Source organism: Microcebus murinus, chromosome X (assembly GCF_040939455.1).
Source record: "Microcebus murinus isolate Inina chromosome X, M.murinus_Inina_mat1.0, whole genome shotgun sequence".
NCBI classification, from domain to species: Eukaryota; Metazoa; Chordata; class Mammalia; order Primates; family Cheirogaleidae; genus Microcebus; species Microcebus murinus.
Window position 1 is genome coordinate 10,594,430 of NC_134136.1, and position 20,859 is coordinate 10,615,288.

Consider the following 20,859-nt stretch of genomic DNA (forward strand, 5'->3'; position numbering starts at 1 on the left):
CACTTTCGTTGGAAAAGTGGCCTCTCGTGGGCAATTATTTCGCATGTCTTTGAGTTTTACAATTTAATATAAAACAGTAACCTTGTGTCTCCCTCTCCTCCTCTCTCCTCCTGCCTAGCCTATCTGGAGCCCCTTTCCAATCAGCCCCAACCCCCTCCTCCCTGTCAGACTCTGAAGTGTCACTCACAGTGTTTTTTTATGCTTCCAACAGTTTCCAAAACAAACAATGGAGACTGTGACCCGTAGGGTATTCTCTCAGTCGGATGCAATAGTATCTCCCAATCCCAGCGGCCTGAGCCGCAATTGGCGGCAGGTCAGCTCCCTAAAAAGGCCCGCGCTTGCCAATCTCTGTACTCTGCCAGGTCCTGGGAATCAGGGTTTTGAAGACTGATGGTCCACACATGTCCACTGGGAGGGAGGAGACCACAAAAGGAAGGGGGACTAGATTCTAGAGGACTTAGACTCCAGTTTGATTTTCCTCTCCTATCATTTTGTCTATTCAAAGAAAAAAATATGTATATATAAAAATTACACACGCACATACACACAGACATACGGAGATTTTTTTTTCTTTGAATACAGATCCAGAAATTATTTTTTGGATTTGGGTTCCCCTCCCGCCCCCCTTTCCTTCCCTCATATCCACTCTGTACCCTCCCTCTCTCCCCTTCCCTCCCTAACCTAGCTCAGGTTGAAACTTTGCTGTGCAAATTCCCTTCCTCCCCTGCAGGGATGGCTCTGAGCTCTCGGGCGCACGCCTTCTCTGTGGAAGCCTTGGTGGGGAGACCCAGCAAAAGAAAACTGCACGACTCAAGAGAGGAGGCGCAGCCTGAGCTGCAGGAGAAAGAGGGAGAAGAAGAAGAGGAGGAGAGAAGAAGCTGCGCTGAAAGGAAGAGCGAACAGCCCAGTAAGTACCCCCACTCCCCTGAGCCGGCCGCCTGCGAGGGCTGGATCAGCATTTCACTGCTTGGCTCGCTGCGCTGCGGAAAGGCAGCTAGCCCTACCACAGAAAACGTCCTGGCCCAGCCCGGACAACAGCACTGGGGGCTGCGGGACACCTTGGCCACCTGGCTGTAGGGGAAGCTCCAATGCCTCCGAATCGCCTGGAGTACTGCGGTTCCTTTGTGGTGAAGGGGAGGGTCCCTAAGTGCCTGTGGAGAAGTGAGGCTCACCCCTCCCCGTACCCCACCCCCCTCAAAGCCCTGAGAGCCAGAGGGTCTCTTCGCTGTACATCGTGGTTGGAAGCAGCACTGGTCCCCAGATGCTGTGGGGATCTAGGCTTGGATATGAATGTCCCCGGGAGAGTGAGGATGGACAAATCTAAAAATAATACAAAACAAAACCTAGGCGGGGGGAGTCGCACCTTGGAAGTCATGGGGCACAACCTCCGTCCCTCTCTCTCCATTAACCGACCGCAGAGGGTGTTTGTGAAACTTAGTGATCCACCCACAGCGTTCCTGGGGAAGGAGCAAGGCTCGCATGCTCCAAGATAGGCGCCAGCGAGAAGGGGGTACGCGAATGTGAAGCTCTCTCAAATTCTGGACTTCTCTGTGTCCAGCAGAAAAGCAACCAAAGACAGAGCCCTCAACAACTGCTTTCTGGGGCTGCAGTGGCAGCGGCGGTGGCGGTGGCGGCGGCGGCGGCACCCGCGCCAGCGGCGGCACCAGCGGCGGCGGCGGCGACTGCAACAGCAGCAGCAGCGAAAATCTGGAAGAGAAAGAGGTTATTCAAGCAGAACTTCAAGGATCCGAGCTGTGGAAGAGATTCCATGACATCGGGACTGAGATGATCATTACCAAGGCGGGCAGGTTAGGATCTGCCCAAGCTATTCATAAGGGTCACATACAGTAGGCACTTAATGTACTCCTCTGGTAAGATGTGGAGTTTCCAGTTTTATGCTCTAGTACTCCTTCACCCCTTCCCCCCAACTACCTGGCATACATTAGAAAGCCATGGCCCCTCAATTTATCGGGCTAAGAAGCATCATATAAGCCCCATATAAGTGGCTCATTCTTCCTTTCCTGTACACTGTGACTCCAAGAACTCATTCCCTCAGCTCCTGCCAGTATAGAGTAGGACAAAAAATAGACCTTCCCAGGCAGGTTCCAGATGCTACCCCCACATCTTAGACTGTAGCCAGACGTTTCAGTTAAAGCCTCACAGATATCAGTGAACTATATCCCATCTCAAAGGCCTCGCTGCCCACCGTCCTTAGCCCAGGCCACTTTCAGGGGTGGCCTTTCACCTTTTGGCATGGGGCAGCCCCGTCATGGCAGGCAGCTGGGAGATTTTGTGTGTGTGTGTAAATCTTCCTAATTTCAGCCTTTCCCAAATCTGCCTCAAAGAAAATGCCGCTGAAAACTCAGGGAAGGGGGGGGACAACTTTTTCTCCCCTATTTTCTCTTCTGTAGCTTTTTATTTTGGTGTGTGTGGGCAGAGAAAGGACAAAGCCTTGTGGTAAGAATATTCTGCTCCATTCAGAAATCCAGGACTTGTTCAAGCAAGCCTACAGCCAACAATCTTTACTCATGTAGCAAATGCCATTCCCTGAACCTTCCCTGTATAGCCAGTCCCTTCCCTTTTGGTGAGTCAGCATTTGTCCAGGAGACACACACACACACACACACACACACACACACACACACACACACATCCCCTTCCAAATATCTCTAAATGCTGTTGGGTGAGTCCAGGCATCCTCAAACTACGGCCCTCAGGCCACATGCAGGTGTTTTTGCTCATTTGTTTTTTTAATTCAAAATAAGATATGTGCAGTGTGCATAGGAATTTGTTCATAGATTTTTAAACTATATTCCGGCTCTCCAACATCTGAGGGACAGTGAACTGGCCCCCTGTTTAAAAAGTTTGAGGACCCCTGCTAGTCCCTATTTTCTTTCCCACAGGCGGATGTTTCCCTCTGTTCGGGTCAAGGTGAAAGGGTTGGACCCAGGGAAGCAGTACTGTGTGGCCATCGACGTGGTGCCAGTGGATTCCAAACGCTATAGGTAACCGGGCCCATAGGATGGTACTTCCAGGCCCAGGCTGGGGTCTGGTATTCGGCTCTTCAGACTTGCAACCTGACAGCACTATTTTGAAGACTCTAGCATGGGTGGTGGGGTGGGAATTGCTCTCCGGTGGGCTTTGGGAGTTGAATTTTCTCATAAAATTGTGGTTCAGAGTGAAGGAAATGCAGACTTGTTCCTTTCTCCATCTGTCTTCCCTCCTGGAATGCGGGCATCAATTAGAGCTTCAATGTACCCCAAGCCTTTCACCTACCCACTTTAGCCTTGGCTGTATAAACTTAGATCATGTGGGCTCCTGTGGCCAGGAAGGAAGCAGTTTGAAGGAATTTGGGGAGAAATGTTTGAGGCTTCATGTGAGCCAGGACTTCTGGGGATGTACTGGGTCTGGGCTGAGTTGCTTTGGCAGCAGGAGCCCAGAAGGATGACATGATTTGCCACCCAACGTTAGTCTAGCGGTTATTGTGCCTAAGCCTATCTTTTCATCCTTCCTTAGCCTTTTGCCTGAAGTAGTGGTGGGGTCCGAGAGGATACAAGAACTCTTTCCTCTTTATATAAGTCCTCAGTTTAGAGCAAGCTAAAAGCAACCCAATTGGGGTTCGAGAGCTGCCCACATGCAGGCTGTGAGCAATCCACCCAGTGGTGGATACCTGGTTTCCTAAGGAGGGAGTCCGCCTTTCGCCCATTGCTGGTTTTGAGGGCAAGAAGAAGGTGCAGCTCATGAGCCTGCTGGGGCTGCGGCTGCGGCTGAGGCCTGGAAACAGCAGAACAAGCTGTTTGCTTCTTGAGTTTCAGCTGTCTTGGGAATTCTGTGCAACCTCAGACAACTGAGTTTGAGAGTGGAAATTGGAAAAATCAGAAAATCAGCCCGAGGCAGCACGGGGCAGGATTCCTAGGGTTTTCTGCATGTGAAGCCTATTGGTGAAAAAACTTTCAGGACCACTGGTGACAGTGGGCTGGACAGAAACCCTCTCTAGCCCTCCACTTCTTCCCCGACACTTCACGCCAGCTAGTGGATTTTTCTGGCATCTCTGCGCGGTAAAATGAGTTAGATCAATTTCTGTTGCGGTTTTTGTGAGGAAATACAAACCAGACTCAGAAATCCCATGACATTTTATTTGCCCTGGCACTTCATTGCATTTTGATGACATATGCTTATTTACAGTTTGTTTTCTGCCCCTGAACGCTCTTTGGAAATCAAATTGGATCTTCTGCTACTTGCCTTTGGGATCAGCAGACTAACCTTGAGCGAAGCCCTTAAGACGCAAATCCTGCAGCCTGCCTCCCACGCTCCTGGCTTTGGCCCACTGCGCCTAATGTCACAACCCACACCTTTTCAGGTACGTGTATCACAGCTCGCAGTGGATGGTAGCCGGGAATACAGACCACTCGTGCATCGCTCCCAGATTCTATGTCCACCCGGACTCGCCCTGCTCAGGAGAGACCTGGATGCGGCAGATCATCAGCTTTGATCGTGTGAAACTCACCAACAATGAGATGGACGACAAAGGCCACGTACGTGAGTGCAATACTTTGCTCTGAGGAGGGAGATGCCGAGGCAGCCGCCCACTAGTCTCCCTAGAGAGGCCAAGGAGGCTTCTCCCAGATGCACATGTTGTGCTCTTTAGGAACTGTCCAAGCTCTTGCACCTGTGAGTAAAATAGCCAATTTACAGCTCCTGAAACCTTTGTTTGGCATCAGAGAGTGCTGGCATTGGGGATGGTGAGCACTGGGAGTTTGAGGACCAAAAGAGATCTGTTTAAGCAGAATGCCTACTCTGGGAGAGACGGAGGGAATGGTTCACTGGGATTTCTGGCAGTCACTTAGACTCTGATTGCCTTCCCTAGACCACGCAGTTGGATTGGCACCTTCTTTGTGGTGTGGTGTGGTGTGTTGGGAGGATGCAAGCAGGGAATCCAAGAATGCTGTCTGGAACTCTCTCCCACAACTCGCTCCCATGGAAAACCTTTTCAGGTCGAGTTGGTCTTGCACTTTCTTCCTAGGTGCACCCCTGCTTCTGCCCTGCCTGGCCTGGTATTTTGCCAGTCAGGAAAGAAGAGAGGGAAACTCCTGCGATTAGGACATAGGGAATGTCAGAAGCTTGTCCACCATGTCCAGGCTTAGCAGTTACTGCGAAGGAAACCCATGGCAGACTGTCAGATCCTGGTGACACTTCTACATCTGATGGTCACTCACACTTCAAAGCAGAGAAGGGCCCCCATATGGAAACAGAATCAAGCTGCCAGATGCCGTTGAGATGCCTTTCTCTAGAAAAAAACTTTAGCACAGAAGGCCTCTGTTGGGGGCCAAATGGCACAACAAAGGCCTTTGTGTGTGGCTACCTGAGCCTCCCATTTAGCCTCACCTTTGTTTTTGTGTTTGCCTCGTTGGGGGTCTTCATGAGAGGAAACCAGTTTTTCTGACAGTATCTGACCATTTCTCCTCCAGATCATTCTGCAGTCCATGCATAAGTACAAACCCCGGGTGCATGTGATAGAGCAAGACAGCACGGTTGACCTGTCCCGGATTCAGTCCTTGCCCACTGAAGGAGTTAAAAGTTTCTCCTTTAAAGAAACTGAATTCACCACGGTAACAGCTTACCAAAACCAGCAGGTAAAGCTGGCCAGGTCCCAGGCAAATGGGAATGGCCCCAGAGGGACCTTGGGATAGAGGCTAACTGCACTCTACAGATTGCATTTTCCACAATTGAAAAAAAAAATCATAGTTGTATTGCATTGTCATCAAGGCAAATTTGATAATGAATTATGTGAATCTTGTGACAGAAAGGAGAGCAGAAGAAAGGGAGCCAGGAGATAAAGGAGCTAACCATTCCAAATTTGGCTTAGCAATATGCTTATATTTATTTAAAATGTCATGTTATACATTGCAAAGTCTTTTGTGGTTGTTGTAACTATTGGTGATTTTTTGTTGCCTTTGAGAATAATGACTTTATTTTTCTATCTATTTGAACCCATAGATTACCAAACTGAAAATAGACAGAAATCCTTTTGCTAAAGGATTTAGAGATCCTGGAAGAAACAGGTAAGCAACATAACAATGACATCTCATATTTATATAGCCCTTTCATAAGTATTAAAGATAAGGAAACTGTGGTTCGGAAACTCAGAAGCTCTAAATTTTCTAACTAGTAGGTGGTAGGAAAGAAACCCAGATGTTTTGTCGCCAAAACCTTGCCTCTTCCCACACCCTACTCTACCCACTTTCAAGATATTGCTTATTTTAGAACCTGGGTTTGATTGAATTTTATTCAGAAGTCTATCTATAAAAGAAAATTATTTCAAATATATAACAAAATCACTCAAAAGTTTATGAAAATCATTTTTGGAAACTGCATTCCGGGGTTGCTGAAAGTTGAATCTCTTTTCTAGGGGTGTATTGGATGGTCTTTTAGAGACATACCCATGGAGGCCTTCTCTCACTCTGGATTTTAAAACCTTTGGTGCAGACACACAAAGTAAGAAAACTTATAATCTTCAGTTTTATTTTTACACATCAATGAAATAACAACAGCTAGGACCTTTATACCAAATATTACACAAAAGAATAAGTACATGCCAAAAAATGTGTGTTTACATGCTATGGGTGTATATTTACCTCCATGTGGAGGTAAGAGGCAAAAAGGGGAGGAGCTGGCATGAAGGAAGAGAATAGAGTTGCAGTAAAGGTAGACTTAATAGCATTTGTCTTCTTGAGTTATCTTACATCCTGAGATTCCCAGATCTCATCTAGATTCTTCAACATCTCCCTGTCTCATATTCTTTAGGATATGCCTGTGGTGAATTTGTGAACTGATTTGCAAATATGTTAGCTATTGAAATAAATATTTTATGTTTTATGAGAAATGTTCAGCACATGTTAAAATTATTTCCATTAAATTACACTTATCCCTAATTTTCATTTTTTTGTTGATAAGGAAAAGAAATATTAAAACTAATACTAAGTCATCAGAATTAATTTAGTTGCCACAAGCATTTAAACATATTTGGAAAGTATTTGTTCTCAGTATGCTATGTGACTAAATAAAAATATTTAGATAATATAGGCTTTCTGATGGAACAATGTATACCTTCATTTATTCTGATGTTTAATAATAAACTGAAGAATTTTATTTGCAAACAATATGGAAGTTTTTTAGCCTCTTTGTCTTTTTTACTCTATTAAAGTTGCTTGTCTTTGAACAATTAATTCAAGGTCATAATTACCAAGCAAATGTACATTATAGTTGAGTTGAGGTTTACATGATCCCATAACAACCAGCTAACATGTGAAGAAATGAAGTCTAATAGTTTCGTGAAATATTTTACTGGCCTGACTATATTGATGTGTTTAGGGAGTTACACAGAAAAATATGAATACTTATTTTATGATATCAATTTAATAGCATCTAGGCAGCATGCTTTTAAAATATCCAAGTCAACACAATGGTCATTAATAAAGAAAAAAGTTGAAGATGATCATTAATTGATAATTTAAAATACACAGTTTTCTGAATTCTTTAAGATATCCAGAATGTTCTCAAATTGGAAAGAAAAGGGTTACCAATTTTTAAGATAACTTTTGAATGCTTTATTATAAAAGATATTTGTTAACCTGTTGATGAAGGATTAGGCTATGTCACAAAATAGTTCATAAAAACAATAGTGATACAAAAAAAAACCTCTATCAAGTCCAGTTAATAAGCAATTATTTGATTGAATTCAAACATTTACAAAAATGAAGTTTAGATTCTAGATTTTTTTGGACCTTATAATTATCCCTAATTTTAGTTGATGCTAGGCAACCATTAAAGATCACTGGACATCATTGATATAAATACTTTCTTTCTTACCTTGTTTCTTAACTTCCAAAATTATCTTCAACTCTTAATATAGTGTGCCATGGAAGTCTCCCCATTCATAGTTTTTATATAAGAAAAAAAAAGCTAACACTTTCAAATATATTATTTTCATTTAAACACGATTATTTTGTGTGCACTGGGTTTTTATAAGAACAAAACTGTCTATAGAATCTCAAGCAACCAAATTGTTCAATTTACTTAATTACTTATATTAGTTATTTTTTTAAATTTAAAAAATAAAAGCTAGTTTGTATTTCTAAGATATAATTGACTATGAGTCATAATTAGGCTTTTTTTGTAATTCATTGGATAAGTGTGATTCAAGTACCTAGTACATCCTTGAGCATACCGAATGCTCAGTACATGGTTCATAGTAGTATTGCTAAAAGCAGCTGTGGTAGTAGTACGGATATTATATTCAACTTGGTCAGAGGAATGAGCATGTCCTTTTCCATAGAAGGTAAAAGAACTGTGAATTTACTAGGAAAGCTTATCTAAGAATAAAGCAGAAATGGTGATGGATATGATTTCTTATTCAGCAGGAACAACAAATTCATTGTTTATTGACTGAATTGTCATTTACAGGTGGAAGCAGTGGTTCATCTCCAGTGACCTCTAGTGGAGGGGCTCCCTCTCCTTTGAACTCCTTACTTTCTCCACCTTGCTCTCCACCTACGTTTCACTTATCTACAAGCTCCCTTGGAATACCCTGTCCGGAGGCATACCTGCACAATATCAGCTTGCCTCTTTGCTACAAGATTTGTCCAACTAATTTTTGGCGACAGCAACCTCTTGTTTTACCTGCTCCTGAAAGGTTAGCAAGCATCAACACTTCTCAGTCTTTGGCCCCTCTCATGATGGAAGTGCCCACGCTATCTTCCCTGGGGGTAACTAATTCAAAATGTGGTTCATCTGAAGACTTCAATGAGCAGCCTGCCAATCAAATTTTATATGGATTACGGACACCTGGAAATATTTTGCCACCAAACCCTATTGACCGGGAAGCACTTGGTTGTTCCTTCCATCCTTCCTACGGCTTTTATAGGTACAGCTTCTCTAGGCCATCTAGACTGGTAAATACTGCCAACCATCTCAAAGTGAATGACAACAGTCAAGTTTCTTTTAAAGAAGGCAAATGTAATCATACTCATTGGTATCCAACAATTAATCATTGCCTTTAATGAAACAATCACATTCCTAAAACAATTACATGTAAGCACATATTTTCTTTATTTGTAGACAAAGAAATGTCAACAGATATTGGGCTTAAAAAGCATCATTACCAGATAGCATTGCTCTGTTATGCATCTAAGTGCCTTATCAAATGTTCATGAGGAGTTGTTTGCAATGTCAAATGTGACCTGTAAGCATCTCTGATTACAGTGGCCTTGGACCTCGAAATAAGATACTCAGTAAATATTATTTGATGAGATAGCCCACCAGTGAAAATTGATGCCAAGTGATGAGGTTTCCAATTATAGTGAAGTCAGCTTACCATGCCAACTGTGTTTTATATATTGACAATATCCAGAAGAAGATGGATATAATTCCTGTGAAAGCAGTGAAGCAATTTCAGTTTGATCTAGGAAGACTGGCTTCATTGTAATTACCTATCTAGTGATTGTAGAAGAAAATTTAATTGCTCATTTGCCTTATACCTTTATACTCTGTTGTTGAAGGAACTTCTAATCTCAATTTTAAGGTGCAAAGAAGTACATAAACTTCCAAGTATTATTTGTATTATTCTCTGTAGGCCAAAGACCATTTAATTCTGAAGGAAGAAGAAGATCAAATGAAAAGCAAAACATTCTAAATAAATTTGATCTTTTATTTCCTTTTATTTTGGGATCATTCCTAGATGAAGCTTGTTTACTTATTGCTTTCACAAACTTGGTATTTTACATGCTGTTTACAAAAGCAAATTATTATAGTTCTCCAAGAAGACTAATACAATGTTTTGAAGGGGAAGAATAATACATTTGAGTCATAAATATGAAACCAGCATTACATTTGTAGAATTTAATTTCACTCCTGTGTGTCAGTCTTGGTAAATTAGACTAGATAAAAGTAGAATAAAACACTTTATTTTAGTTTGTGAAGTTGAAAAGCTTCCTTTCACCAGGCCCTAAATTTCTGAAAAGAATTATGAAGTATAACACACACATATATATATGTATGTGTATATATATATATAGTCTATATATCTGCCAAGGCTCTTCATATCAAACTGACATGACTTGATTTTTAACAAATGAACTAAACTACTTTTTCTAACTTTTCCAACACATATTAGGAAAAGCATATAATTATTACTTATTTTTTCCCAAAATGATTATTTCATCCTAAATATGCTTTATAAATGTGCCTTCCTATGTATGTGTTAAAATTATATGTCCTTCACTCCTGGAGGTAGGGATAGAACAGCACATGATTGCATTAAAACAAAATATTCTAGTAAAGATGAAATATTATTTGTGACCTAAACTAATTAGATACTTATTTCAAAAGTCTTTGAGACATAATATCTGTACTACCTAGGTTTATTAAAACAGGGAATAAAAGTGAAAAGCACACTTTATTTTTGTCTACTCCAAAACAGGAAAGCTATAGGCTAACTTTCACTGGTAAATAAGTTATTACTTTTAAAGCAGAAACTCCTATATCAGATTATAGTGAAACATTCTGAAGGCCTACATGGGAGAACCTCAGTAATTGACATGAAAAAGTATTCAACTGAGAAATTCAAAAAACTTCTAGGTTAATTTTTAGGGATTATTTAAATGAAGGTCATTAATTTTGTAGCTGCTCTGGAATACATACACCACATGCTTTATGTTTCACATAACTTTACTATATAGTACACATATAAAACTGATAATATGAAATTACATTGGTAATGGTGATTAATATAAAGGGGCAAAAGTTTAAATGCTAGAAGCTAGGCATTTATGACATTTAAGCTATTTTATATAACATCACAAATTTTAATTTCACACTTCTAATTGAAGAAGTAACCAAGGAAAGCCTTCACAGAAAATTAAACTTGGAAGAAGCCTCAAGAGGTCCAGTAAGCAGTCTGTTGCTTCCAAGCAAGTTGCTTATCTGAAGAAATCTGCTAACAGCTCTAATTCATGTACAGTAAGTATTTAGTGCCCTTAACACTAAATTCTTACTCCTTAGTGGATGGTGCAAAACTCACGTAACTTGGTAAATTGGGGCTATGGTTATGGAATAACAAACTACTATGGAATTCTGTCACTTTCCACTGCATCAACTAAATATTAAGCTTGCTTTAAAAACCTACAAAAAAACAAAAGCCACTATGGTTAGACTAAGTGTGAAAGAGTTACCAAATGAAAGTGGCCAAACGACACTTAATAGACCCTCAAGTCTAATGATTAAAACCTCTATTCTAATCTGGTTTGATCATATATATATGTGCACCTCTTCCCCCCTTTTTAAAAAGAGAGCAAATTAATTCAGCTAACAAAATTTATAAAATATGATTCTTAACTTGACTTGGTTATTTGACTTATCCCAAATAAATCTAGGAAAAATAAACTTTTCATCAGCTCTCTAAACTTTGCACATTCAGTTAGGACATAGGTGAATGTTACTTTATCATTGCACAATCCTCAGTCAAGTTCAGACCTGTAGCCAGATTTCCTGGTCAGGAAGGTATTATTTTGTGGTACAGTGTGTCAAGCTGAATTTAAGGGCCTAAAGTGTGAACCTGGTTGCAGAACACATGTCTAGTTGGATAAATCCTCTATTCGTTACATTTTAAAGACCAATATATAATTGTAGGTAACATAAAAACAGAAACTCAAACTCTTTCATAATACTATCTCTTTTCACCATACAGACCGGTTAAACCCTCTGGAGATTATTTTAAAATCCAACATATAATTTTAGATTATATAATTTTAGAGCCTTCAAACTCATTAATATCATTACTCCTATTTACTATGCTACAAAAATTAAAAGTTTATTTTGCCGAAGCTATGAAGTGATATTTCACTGCTATTAGGCATCGGTTCTACATATGTTCTGGGAATGGACATGACTTCATTCTTTTGTGAGGGAAACATGTCTGTGATGTGAAAATAAATGAACCATTAGAATCAACAAGAGATGACTCAGTGATAGTCTTTGAATATCACAGTCCTATGTGCTGACAACTTGACAAGGTGCCAACTATGAATAAAGACAAGCATCTGCACTTGACATTACAGAAGATTTCTGTGTCATACTCCTAATCATTTTTATTATGCACTTTGGGGAAAATCACAGTGCACATAAATTAGGTAATATGTATCTTTGATGTATTACTGGTGTAATGGTGATACAGAACATTACTGAGATAAATATTTTGTATAAATATTTAAAATATTTTTTCAAAAGTCTACAAATATGCTGATGTCAAATTTAGATGCTTTAAGACAATAGAGTTATATGTCTATACATACAGTAGGGTAATATGTAGTTGTTATCTCCTTACTAAATCTCACTAACAAGTATTTTCCATATCTGAATATGTAGTTTGATAAATTCCAGATGTCACACTATAAAATGTGTATATATTAAATATATATACACACATAAATATATGTATAATATGTGGTATTTTAGTTTAGTTTTGTTTTTAAATAATTTACACTGTTTTGTTCTCTCCACTTCTTAAAAAGAGGTGCTACAAAGAACATCTATTCATTGCATACTTATGCTATTAGTTATATACACTTATGAGAAATGGCAGATTTAAACATACTTAGAAATGTCTATTTGCATGTACTGTACTTTGTGAATTGAATTGACAGGGTGAAAGTACAATATTTTTACTCCAATTTAGAGGTATGTTGCCTTTGTGCTGAAAAATCTTCAATTAGCCAAAATAACAATAATGTCCTGGTATACAGCAACAGTTTCCCAGTTGATTTTACTGGAATTTAACATGTTTATTGGAGCAGTTTAAAATAAACCAAATGCATAGCTTAGGCAGTTGGCTTTGATATAAGTGCCTTGGTATACATTTAATCTTCTTAGGGTTGGTCTGCAATTAAATGATAATTTGTATTAAAACTGTGCAAATAAACATGGTTTGGATGACAACATAAAACAGAATAGATACAATAAACATTTGAAACATACACAGTATTAAAACTACTTACATGTGTGGTACTAGCCAACTTTTGACATGCTGTTTCAATAAAATATTGAGAGGAAAAATACTAGTATCATTTCCTTTCAGAGTTTCAAATGTTCATGTTTACAAATTTGTACTTCACATTAATATGTAAACACACATTATAGTGAGCAGATGTACAGAAAATAGTTGCAGGATCTTTCTTATTAGTTTAAATGTATTTACATGCCTATTGGCTTTATTTTTAAAGTGCCTAAAAGAGTTGGGAAACTTAAAGTTAAATATAATAGAAAATTTTGAAATTATACTAAGATAAGTTGTATCATTAAACTTTTTAATCAAATTATTATATCGTTATTGTTAAAGATGGCAGAATTTTGATTTTGGATTTAAAATCACATACTTATGCACATGATAAAGTATAACATAATAGTTTGGTTGTAGAGAATGATGTAATTAATTCAAAATGTTACTAGAACGAAAAAGGAATAAAATCATGAGTCTATAATGATTAAAGGTTAATGTCCTTAAATATTTTGTATTGAACACATAATTCAGTCTATCTTTCATTTCATGGTCATTATTTGGAAAATGTTGCTGTTTTAGTATTTTATCCTTATTTAAATTTTGCCTGAAATTAAGTTTTCATATTTCTTTTATGACAAAAAGATTTTGTGACCTTTCTACCAATTACACTAATCTGTAATCAAACTGGTTTTCTACTTTATTGGATTTCATAGATTTTTAGGAAAAAATTGTTTCATAAAAATATCAACAAATAAATTACTCCTTGGAAGAGGCATTGGTTTTTCAGTAAGACTCAAGGTGAAATAGAAAAGAACCTCACTGCTACATCTACACTGACATTGTATTTGGTTTTCTTTAAGTGAATCCATATACAGGTCAAACAGTGTTTGTTACGTTAATAGCTATATTTTGCAAAACTCAGGCTGGATTCTCTTCAAATCGGCATACTAGACAGGAGAAGGAACTGTTTGGCAAAAGTATCATCACTCTGTAACTTGTCCATGCAATTCTTTTCTATAGTTGTATGTTAGTGAGACAGGAGTAGGGATGGGGTGTAATATTTCAAAAGACTCTGTGGGTCCTAGCACCACATATATGAGATTAGGATAAAATAATTCAGTGTTTGCATTCAAGTGTTGTAACAAAATTTAGCAGTTCTCTGGTTGTGATGAATGAGGGCCATTGCCCAGAGCCTTTGGCTATTCAAGATACAGGGTCGTCCAGTGGGTGGTGGGATAGATTGTACCAGGGGATACTAACAAAAGCCTAAAGCTTCACACACAGTTACTATGTTATATTTTAGTTTAGTTATTCATATGCAAGCCTCTCCTACTAGATTGTGAGTTAGGAAGAAATGATACTTTTAAAATAGCATTTACTTATTTCCCAATTTTTAAAAGTTTACCTGTGTATTATAGAAAACAGAAAAACAGAAGAAGAAAAAGAAACAAAAAGATCATAAATCACAAGCAGTTTACAGTTTGACTTCTAGTCATTCTGTATGTCTACACATAATTGAGCATTTTTTTTTTTTTATGTGTTTATCTCTCTGATGTTTATTTTTTTTTTCTTTTTTTTTTTTATTTTGGCATATTATGGGGGTACAGATTTTAAGGTTTCAATAAATGCCCATTCCCCCCCTCCCCCCAAAAGTCTGAGTCTCCATCATGACCATCCCCCAGATGGTGCACATCTCACTCACTATGTATGTATATACCCGCCCCCCTCCCCCCTCCCACCTGCCCAATACCCTATTACTGTAGCACCTATGTGTCTACTTAGGTGCTACTCAGTTAATACCAGTTTGCTGGAGAATATATCTGGTGCTTGTTTTTCCATTCTTGGGATACTTCACTTAGTAGTATGGGTTCCAGCTCTAACCAGGAAAATATAAGATGTGCTATATCACCATTGTTTCTTAGAGCTGAATAGTACTCCATGGTGTACATATACCACATTTTATTAATCCATTCTTTGATTGATGGGCACTTGGGCTGTTTCCACAGCCTTGCAATTATGAATTGTGCTGCTATAAACATTCGAGTGCAGGTGTCTTTTTTGTAGAGTGTCACTGGATCATTTGGGTAGATGCCCAGCAATGGGATTGCTGGATCAAATGGTAGATTCACTTGTATCGCTTTAAGGTATCTCCATATTGCTTTCCACAGAGGTTGAACTAGTTTGCAGTCCCACCAGCAGTGTAGGAGTGTTCCTCTCTCTCCGCAACCACGCCAGCATTTATTGTTTGGAGATTTTTTGATAAAGGCCATTCTCACTGGGGTTAAGTGATATCTCATTGTGGTTTTGATTTGCATTTCCCTGATGATTAGAGATGTTGAGCATTTCTTCATATGTTTGTTGGCCATTCTTCTGTCTTCTTTAGAAAAATTTCTGTTCAAGTCCTTTGCCCACTTTTTAATGGGGTTATTTGATTTTTTCTTCCTAATTTTCGTGAGTTCTAAGTATATTCTAGTTATCAGTCCCTTATCGGATGCATAGGATGCAAAAATTTTCTCCCATTCTGTAGGCTGTCTGTTTACTTTCATGACTATTTCTTTGGCTGTGCAGAAGCTTTGTAGTTTGATCATGTCCCATTTATTTATTTTTGTTGCTGCTGTGATTGCCTTTGGGGACTTCTTCATAAACTCTTTGCCCAGGCCGATGTCTAGGAGAGTGTTTCCAACTTTTTCCTCTAGAGTTCTAATAGTTTCATACCTTAGGTTTAAGTCTGTTATCCAGCGTGAGTTGGTTTTTGTGAGAGGTGAAAGGTGTGGGTCCTGTTTTAGCCTTCTACAGGTGGCTATCCAGTTTTCCCAGCACCATTTATTGAAGAGGGATTCTTTTCCCCAGCGTATGTTTTTGTCTGCTTTGTCAAAGATGAGATGGCTATATGAGGATGGTTTTATATCAGGATTCTCACATCTGTTCCACTGGTCAATATTCCTGTTTTTGTGCCAATACCATATTGTTTTAATTACTACAGCTTTGTAGTATAGTTTGATATCTGGCATATTAATGCCTCCCATTTTGTTTTTGTTGCCTAGAATTGCTCTTGATATTCTGGGTCTTCTTTGGTTCCATACGAAGCGTAAAATTATTTTTTCTATATCTGTGAAGAATGCTGATGGGATTTTAATAGGTATTGCATTGAATCTGTAGATCAGTTTGGGTAGTATAGACATTTTGATGATATTGGGTCTGCCGATCCACGAGCATGGTATGGATTTCCATCTGTTTACATCCTCTGCTATTTCCTTCCTCAGTGTTTCATAGTTCTCCCTGTAGAGGTCTTTTACCTCTTTGGTTAAATATATTCCTAGGTACTTTAATTTCTTTGTTGCTATTGTGAAGGGAATTGAGTCTTTGATTTGGTTCTCAATTAGATTGTTGTTGGCGTATATGAATGCCTCTGATTTCTGTGTATTAATTTTGTATCCTGAGACTTTACTAAATTCATTGATCAGTTCCAGGAGTTTCTTGGTTGAATCCTTGGGGTTTTCTAGATACAATATCATATCATCAGCAAACAGTGAAAGTTTGATCTCTTCTGCCCCTATTTGGATACCTTTGATTCCATTTTCTTGTCTGATTGCTGTAGCCAAGACTTCCAGCACTATGTTGAACAGAAGTGGAGATAGTGGGCAGCCTTGTCTGGTTCCAGTTCTAAGTGGGAATGATTTCAGTCTTTCCCCATTCAGTATGATGTTGGCTATGGGTCTGTCATATATGGCTTGTATCATTTTTAGGTATGTCCCTTCTATGCCTATTTTCTTAAGTGTTCGTATCATGAAAGGGTGTTGAATTTTGTCAAAAGCTTTTTCTGCATCTATTGAAAGGATCATGTGGTCTTTGTTTTTGCTTCTGTTTATGTGGTGAATTGCATTTATAGATTTACGTATGTTGAACCATCCCTGCATCCCTGGGATGAAGCCCACTTGGTCGTGGTGGATTATTTTTTTGATAAGTGTCTGGATTCGGTTAGCTAAGATTTTGTTGAAAATTTTTGCATCTATATTCATTAGGGATATTGGTCTGTAGTTTTCTTTTTTTGTTGCATCCTTTCCTGGTTTTGGTATCAGAGTAATATTCGCTTCATAAAAGGTGTCGGGGAGGTTTCCGTTCTTCTCGATGTTGTGGAATAGTTTCTGCAAGACAGGTACTAGTTCTTCTTTGTAAGTATGGTAAAATTCAGGTGTGAAGCCATCTGGACCGGGACTTTTCTTTTTAGGGAGATTTTTAATTGCTGTTTCTATTTCAGCTGTTGAGATTGGTCTGTTCAGGGAATCTATTTCTTCCTGGTTGAGCCTAGGGAGGCTGTGTGTTTCTAGAAATTTGTCCATTTCCTCCACATTTTCCAGTTTGTGTGCATAAAGATTTTTGTAGTATTCATAAATTGTATCTTGTATCTCTTTGGGATCAGTTGTGATATCTCCTTTTTTATTCCTGATGGAGCTTATTAGAGATTTCTCTTTTCTGCTTTTCGTTAGCTTAGCCAATGGCGTGTCAATCTTGTTTATTTTTTCAAAGAACCAACTTTTTGTTTTATTAATCTCCTGAATAGCTTTCCTGTTTTCAATTTCGTTTAGTTCTGATTTGATCTTGTTGATTTCACTTCTTCTGCTGGGTTTGGGGTTGGTCTGTTCTTCTTTTTCCAGCTCTTTGAGTCGTTTCATTAGATTGTCTATTTGTGATCTTCTTGCCTTTTGGTTATAGGCATTTATGGAGATAAACTTTCCTCTCAGAACTGCTTTAGCTGTGTCCCAGAGGAGTTGATAACTTGTCTCTCCATTGTCGTTTTCTTCATAGAAGTTTTTTATTTCCGTCTTGATTTCTTCATTTACGAAGTAATCATTTAGTAGGAGGTTGTTTAATTTCCACGTTTTTGTGTAGAAATGTGAGTTTCTGTTAGGGTTGATTTCTAGTTTTATTCCACTGTGATCTGAGAAGGTACATGGTATGATTTCTATTTTTTTAAATTTCTTGAGATTTTCTTTGTGTCCTAGGATATGGTCAATCTTAGAGAATGTCCCGTGAGCTGATGAGAAGAACGTATATTCAGTGGATTTTGGGTAGAATGTTCTGTAGATATCTGTCAGACCCAATTGTTCTAGAGTTTTGTTTAAGTCCATTATTTCTTTATTAATTTTCTGTTTGGAGGATCTGTCTCGTGCCGTCAGTGGGGTGTTGAAATCCCCGGCGATTATGGAGTTGCTATTAATCCATTTGCTTAGCTCCAGTAAGGTTTGCTTTATGAATCTGGGTGCACCTAAGTTGGGTGCATATATATTTAAAATTGTTATCTCTTCTTGTTGGACTGTGCCCTTCACCATTATATAATGACCCTCTTTGTCTTTTACTACTTTTGTTGGTTTAAAAACTAAATCATCTGAAATTAGAACTGCCACACCAGCCTTCTTTTGGCTTCTATTTGCTTGGAATATTGATCTCCACCCTTTTATTTTTAGTCTATGTGCATCCTTGCAGGTTAAATGTGTTTCCTGAAGACAGCATATACTTGGCCTGTATTTTCTTATCCATTCAGCCAGCCTATGTCTCTTGAGTGGAGAGTTTAAGCCATTCACATTTATTGAGAGAACTGATAGGTAAGGTAGATTACTGATCATTCTGTTGGGTTGGATGTTGTTGCTATGATTTCTGTCTTGAGCCATTGTAATATCTGGCCTTTAATATCTTTGGGTTTTGGTTGTTTTTATATCCGTGGATTATTATTATGATGTTCCGTGCATAACGCTGTTTTAAGTACTTCTTGTAGGGCTGGTCTTGTCTTGGTGAATTCTCTGAGCCTTTGCTTGTCTGCGAATGTTTTTATTTCTCCTTCATATATGAAGCTTAGTTTTGCAGGGAATAATATTCTAGGCTGGGCATTGTTTTGTTTCAAAAGAGTGAGAATGGGGCCCCAGTCTCTCCTTGCTTGTAAAGTCTCATTAGAGAAGTCTGATGTTATTCGAATTGGCTTTCCCTTGTATGTCACTTGCTTCTTTTGTCTTACAGCTCTTAGAAGGGCCTCTTTAGTTGATACTTTGGTCAGTCTGATGACTGCATGACGTGACGTCTTCCTGTTTGCATTGAATCTCCCAGGGGTCCTCTGGGCTTCTTGAACTTGTATATCGAGATTTTGAGCAAGGCCTGGGAAATTTTCCTCTATTATATCTTCAAAAAGCTTGTCCAGCCCTTGAGTGTTGTCTTCCTCCCCTTCGGCTAAACCTATGACCCTCACGTTAGGTTTTTTCACATAATCCCACAGCTCTTGTAGACTTTGCTCTTTTCTCTTGTTTCTCTGCTCTATTTCTGTGACTGATTTATTTAATTGGAAGGTGTTATCTTCAAGCTCTGAGATTCTTTCTTCTGCTTGATCTACCCTGTTCTTGAGACTTTCCACAGTATTTTGTAGTTCTCTGAGTTGATTCTTCATCTCCAGGACTTCGGTTAAAGTTTTCTTCACTGTGTCAATCTCTTTGTTGAACCTTTGTTCCATTTCTTGGAGGTTTTTTGTGTTTTCTTGGTGTTGGTTATTGAGTTGTTGTTGCAGCTGGGTGAGTGTTCTTATGATCCACATACGAAATTCCTTTTCTGTCATATTGGTTGCCTGATTTTGGTCAGTGTCCGTTTCTAGGGGGCTGGTGCTCCTCCTTGGGGGTGTGTTTTCCGTTTGTTTCTTCATATTTCCTGAGTTCTTTCGCTGATTTCTTCCCATGTCGATCAGTTGTTGTTTCTTTCCTTAGGTTATTGTTTGGGTATTCACACACCTTGTTTAGTTTCTGAGGCGTTAGGTGGTGCCTGTGGGTGAAATTGGACCACTCCCTGTATATTGAGTCAGTGGGTGCCGTGGAAAGGCTGTGCAAGATGCCATCCCTGTCAGTAGGTGGCGTTTGCTTGGAGGAACAGGCTATGGTGTTGATTTTGAGTCCTGTTATCAGCTCTCGTTCTGGGCGGAGCTGGGTTGGATAAGCCTGCCCTCAGGCCGTTAGCAGGGGTCAAAGTTCTGTTCTCTGCTGTCAGGGCGGGGCTGGAATGGTCCCGCTCAGCCAGAAAGTCTGGGTGTGGGGGTGGGGCTGTCTGAGACCCACAGTCTGCAGCAGGCCTCGCTTCTTTCCACCCTCCCCAACTCCGCAGCTACTCCTGGGCCTCTGCCAGCAGGCCAGACCACAAGCCACCAGGCCTCCCTGGACTGTGATGCCGGCGGGGAGGTTCCCTGCACAGGAACGCCACCTGGGTTGGGCGCACGGCCTCCTCCTGGGAGAGGGTTGCCCTCTAGGACGCCGATCCACCCCTGGAGGCACACAGACCTCAGTAGGCTGTTCACGTATAATCCTTCTGTGCCCCGGGCAATGCTAGCCCTCGGTGCAGGGGATCTGGTCTGCAGGTCCGACCTCTGGGTCTCAGAGTTCAAACTGTATTCCCACCAGGGAGAGGGTTTCCGGTCCTAATTCACCCACAGGGAGCCCAAGCTGGGTCTATGTCTCTCAGCCTCTGAGTCGGCACCGTTTTCCTGGGAACACGGTGCCAGCAGCACCTGGGAGGGCGGGCGGGGTCCCAAACGGGAAGGTCCCGTTCCCTGGAGGTGCCTCCGGCTGGTGGCTGTATTGTCTCTCTGGGCAGCCGCGGGTAGGGTCGGCGGAGGGGGGGAGGAGGCAATATGGCGCCTGCCGCGCGGCTCTCCGTGCACACGGAGGTGCCCGGAGGAAGTTGGGAACCTGGTGCCACGTCTGCTACAGGCTCACCGTTGGCAGGCGGCGGCAGTCTCTGGGCTGGTGTCCGCAGGTCTCTCCACCCGCTTGGGAGCCCAC

The 20,859-nt window shown here is 40.1% G+C and overlaps 1 protein-coding gene across 1 annotated transcript; it reads left to right on the forward strand.

Annotated features, from left to right (window-relative positions):
* Positions 1 to 732: 732 nt before the first annotated feature.
* Positions 733 to 9,059, forward strand: TBX22 (T-box transcription factor 22). The gene is made up of 8 exons (XM_012755496.3): positions 733 to 907; positions 1,559 to 1,808; positions 2,904 to 3,005; positions 4,361 to 4,535; positions 5,469 to 5,633; positions 5,998 to 6,062; positions 6,410 to 6,495; positions 8,464 to 9,059. The coding sequence occupies exons 1-8, from the start codon at positions 733 to 735 to the stop codon at positions 9,057 to 9,059; spliced, it is 1,614 nt and encodes a 537-aa protein (XP_012610950.2).
* The last annotated feature ends 11,800 nt before the right edge of the window (positions 9,060 to 20,859 follow it).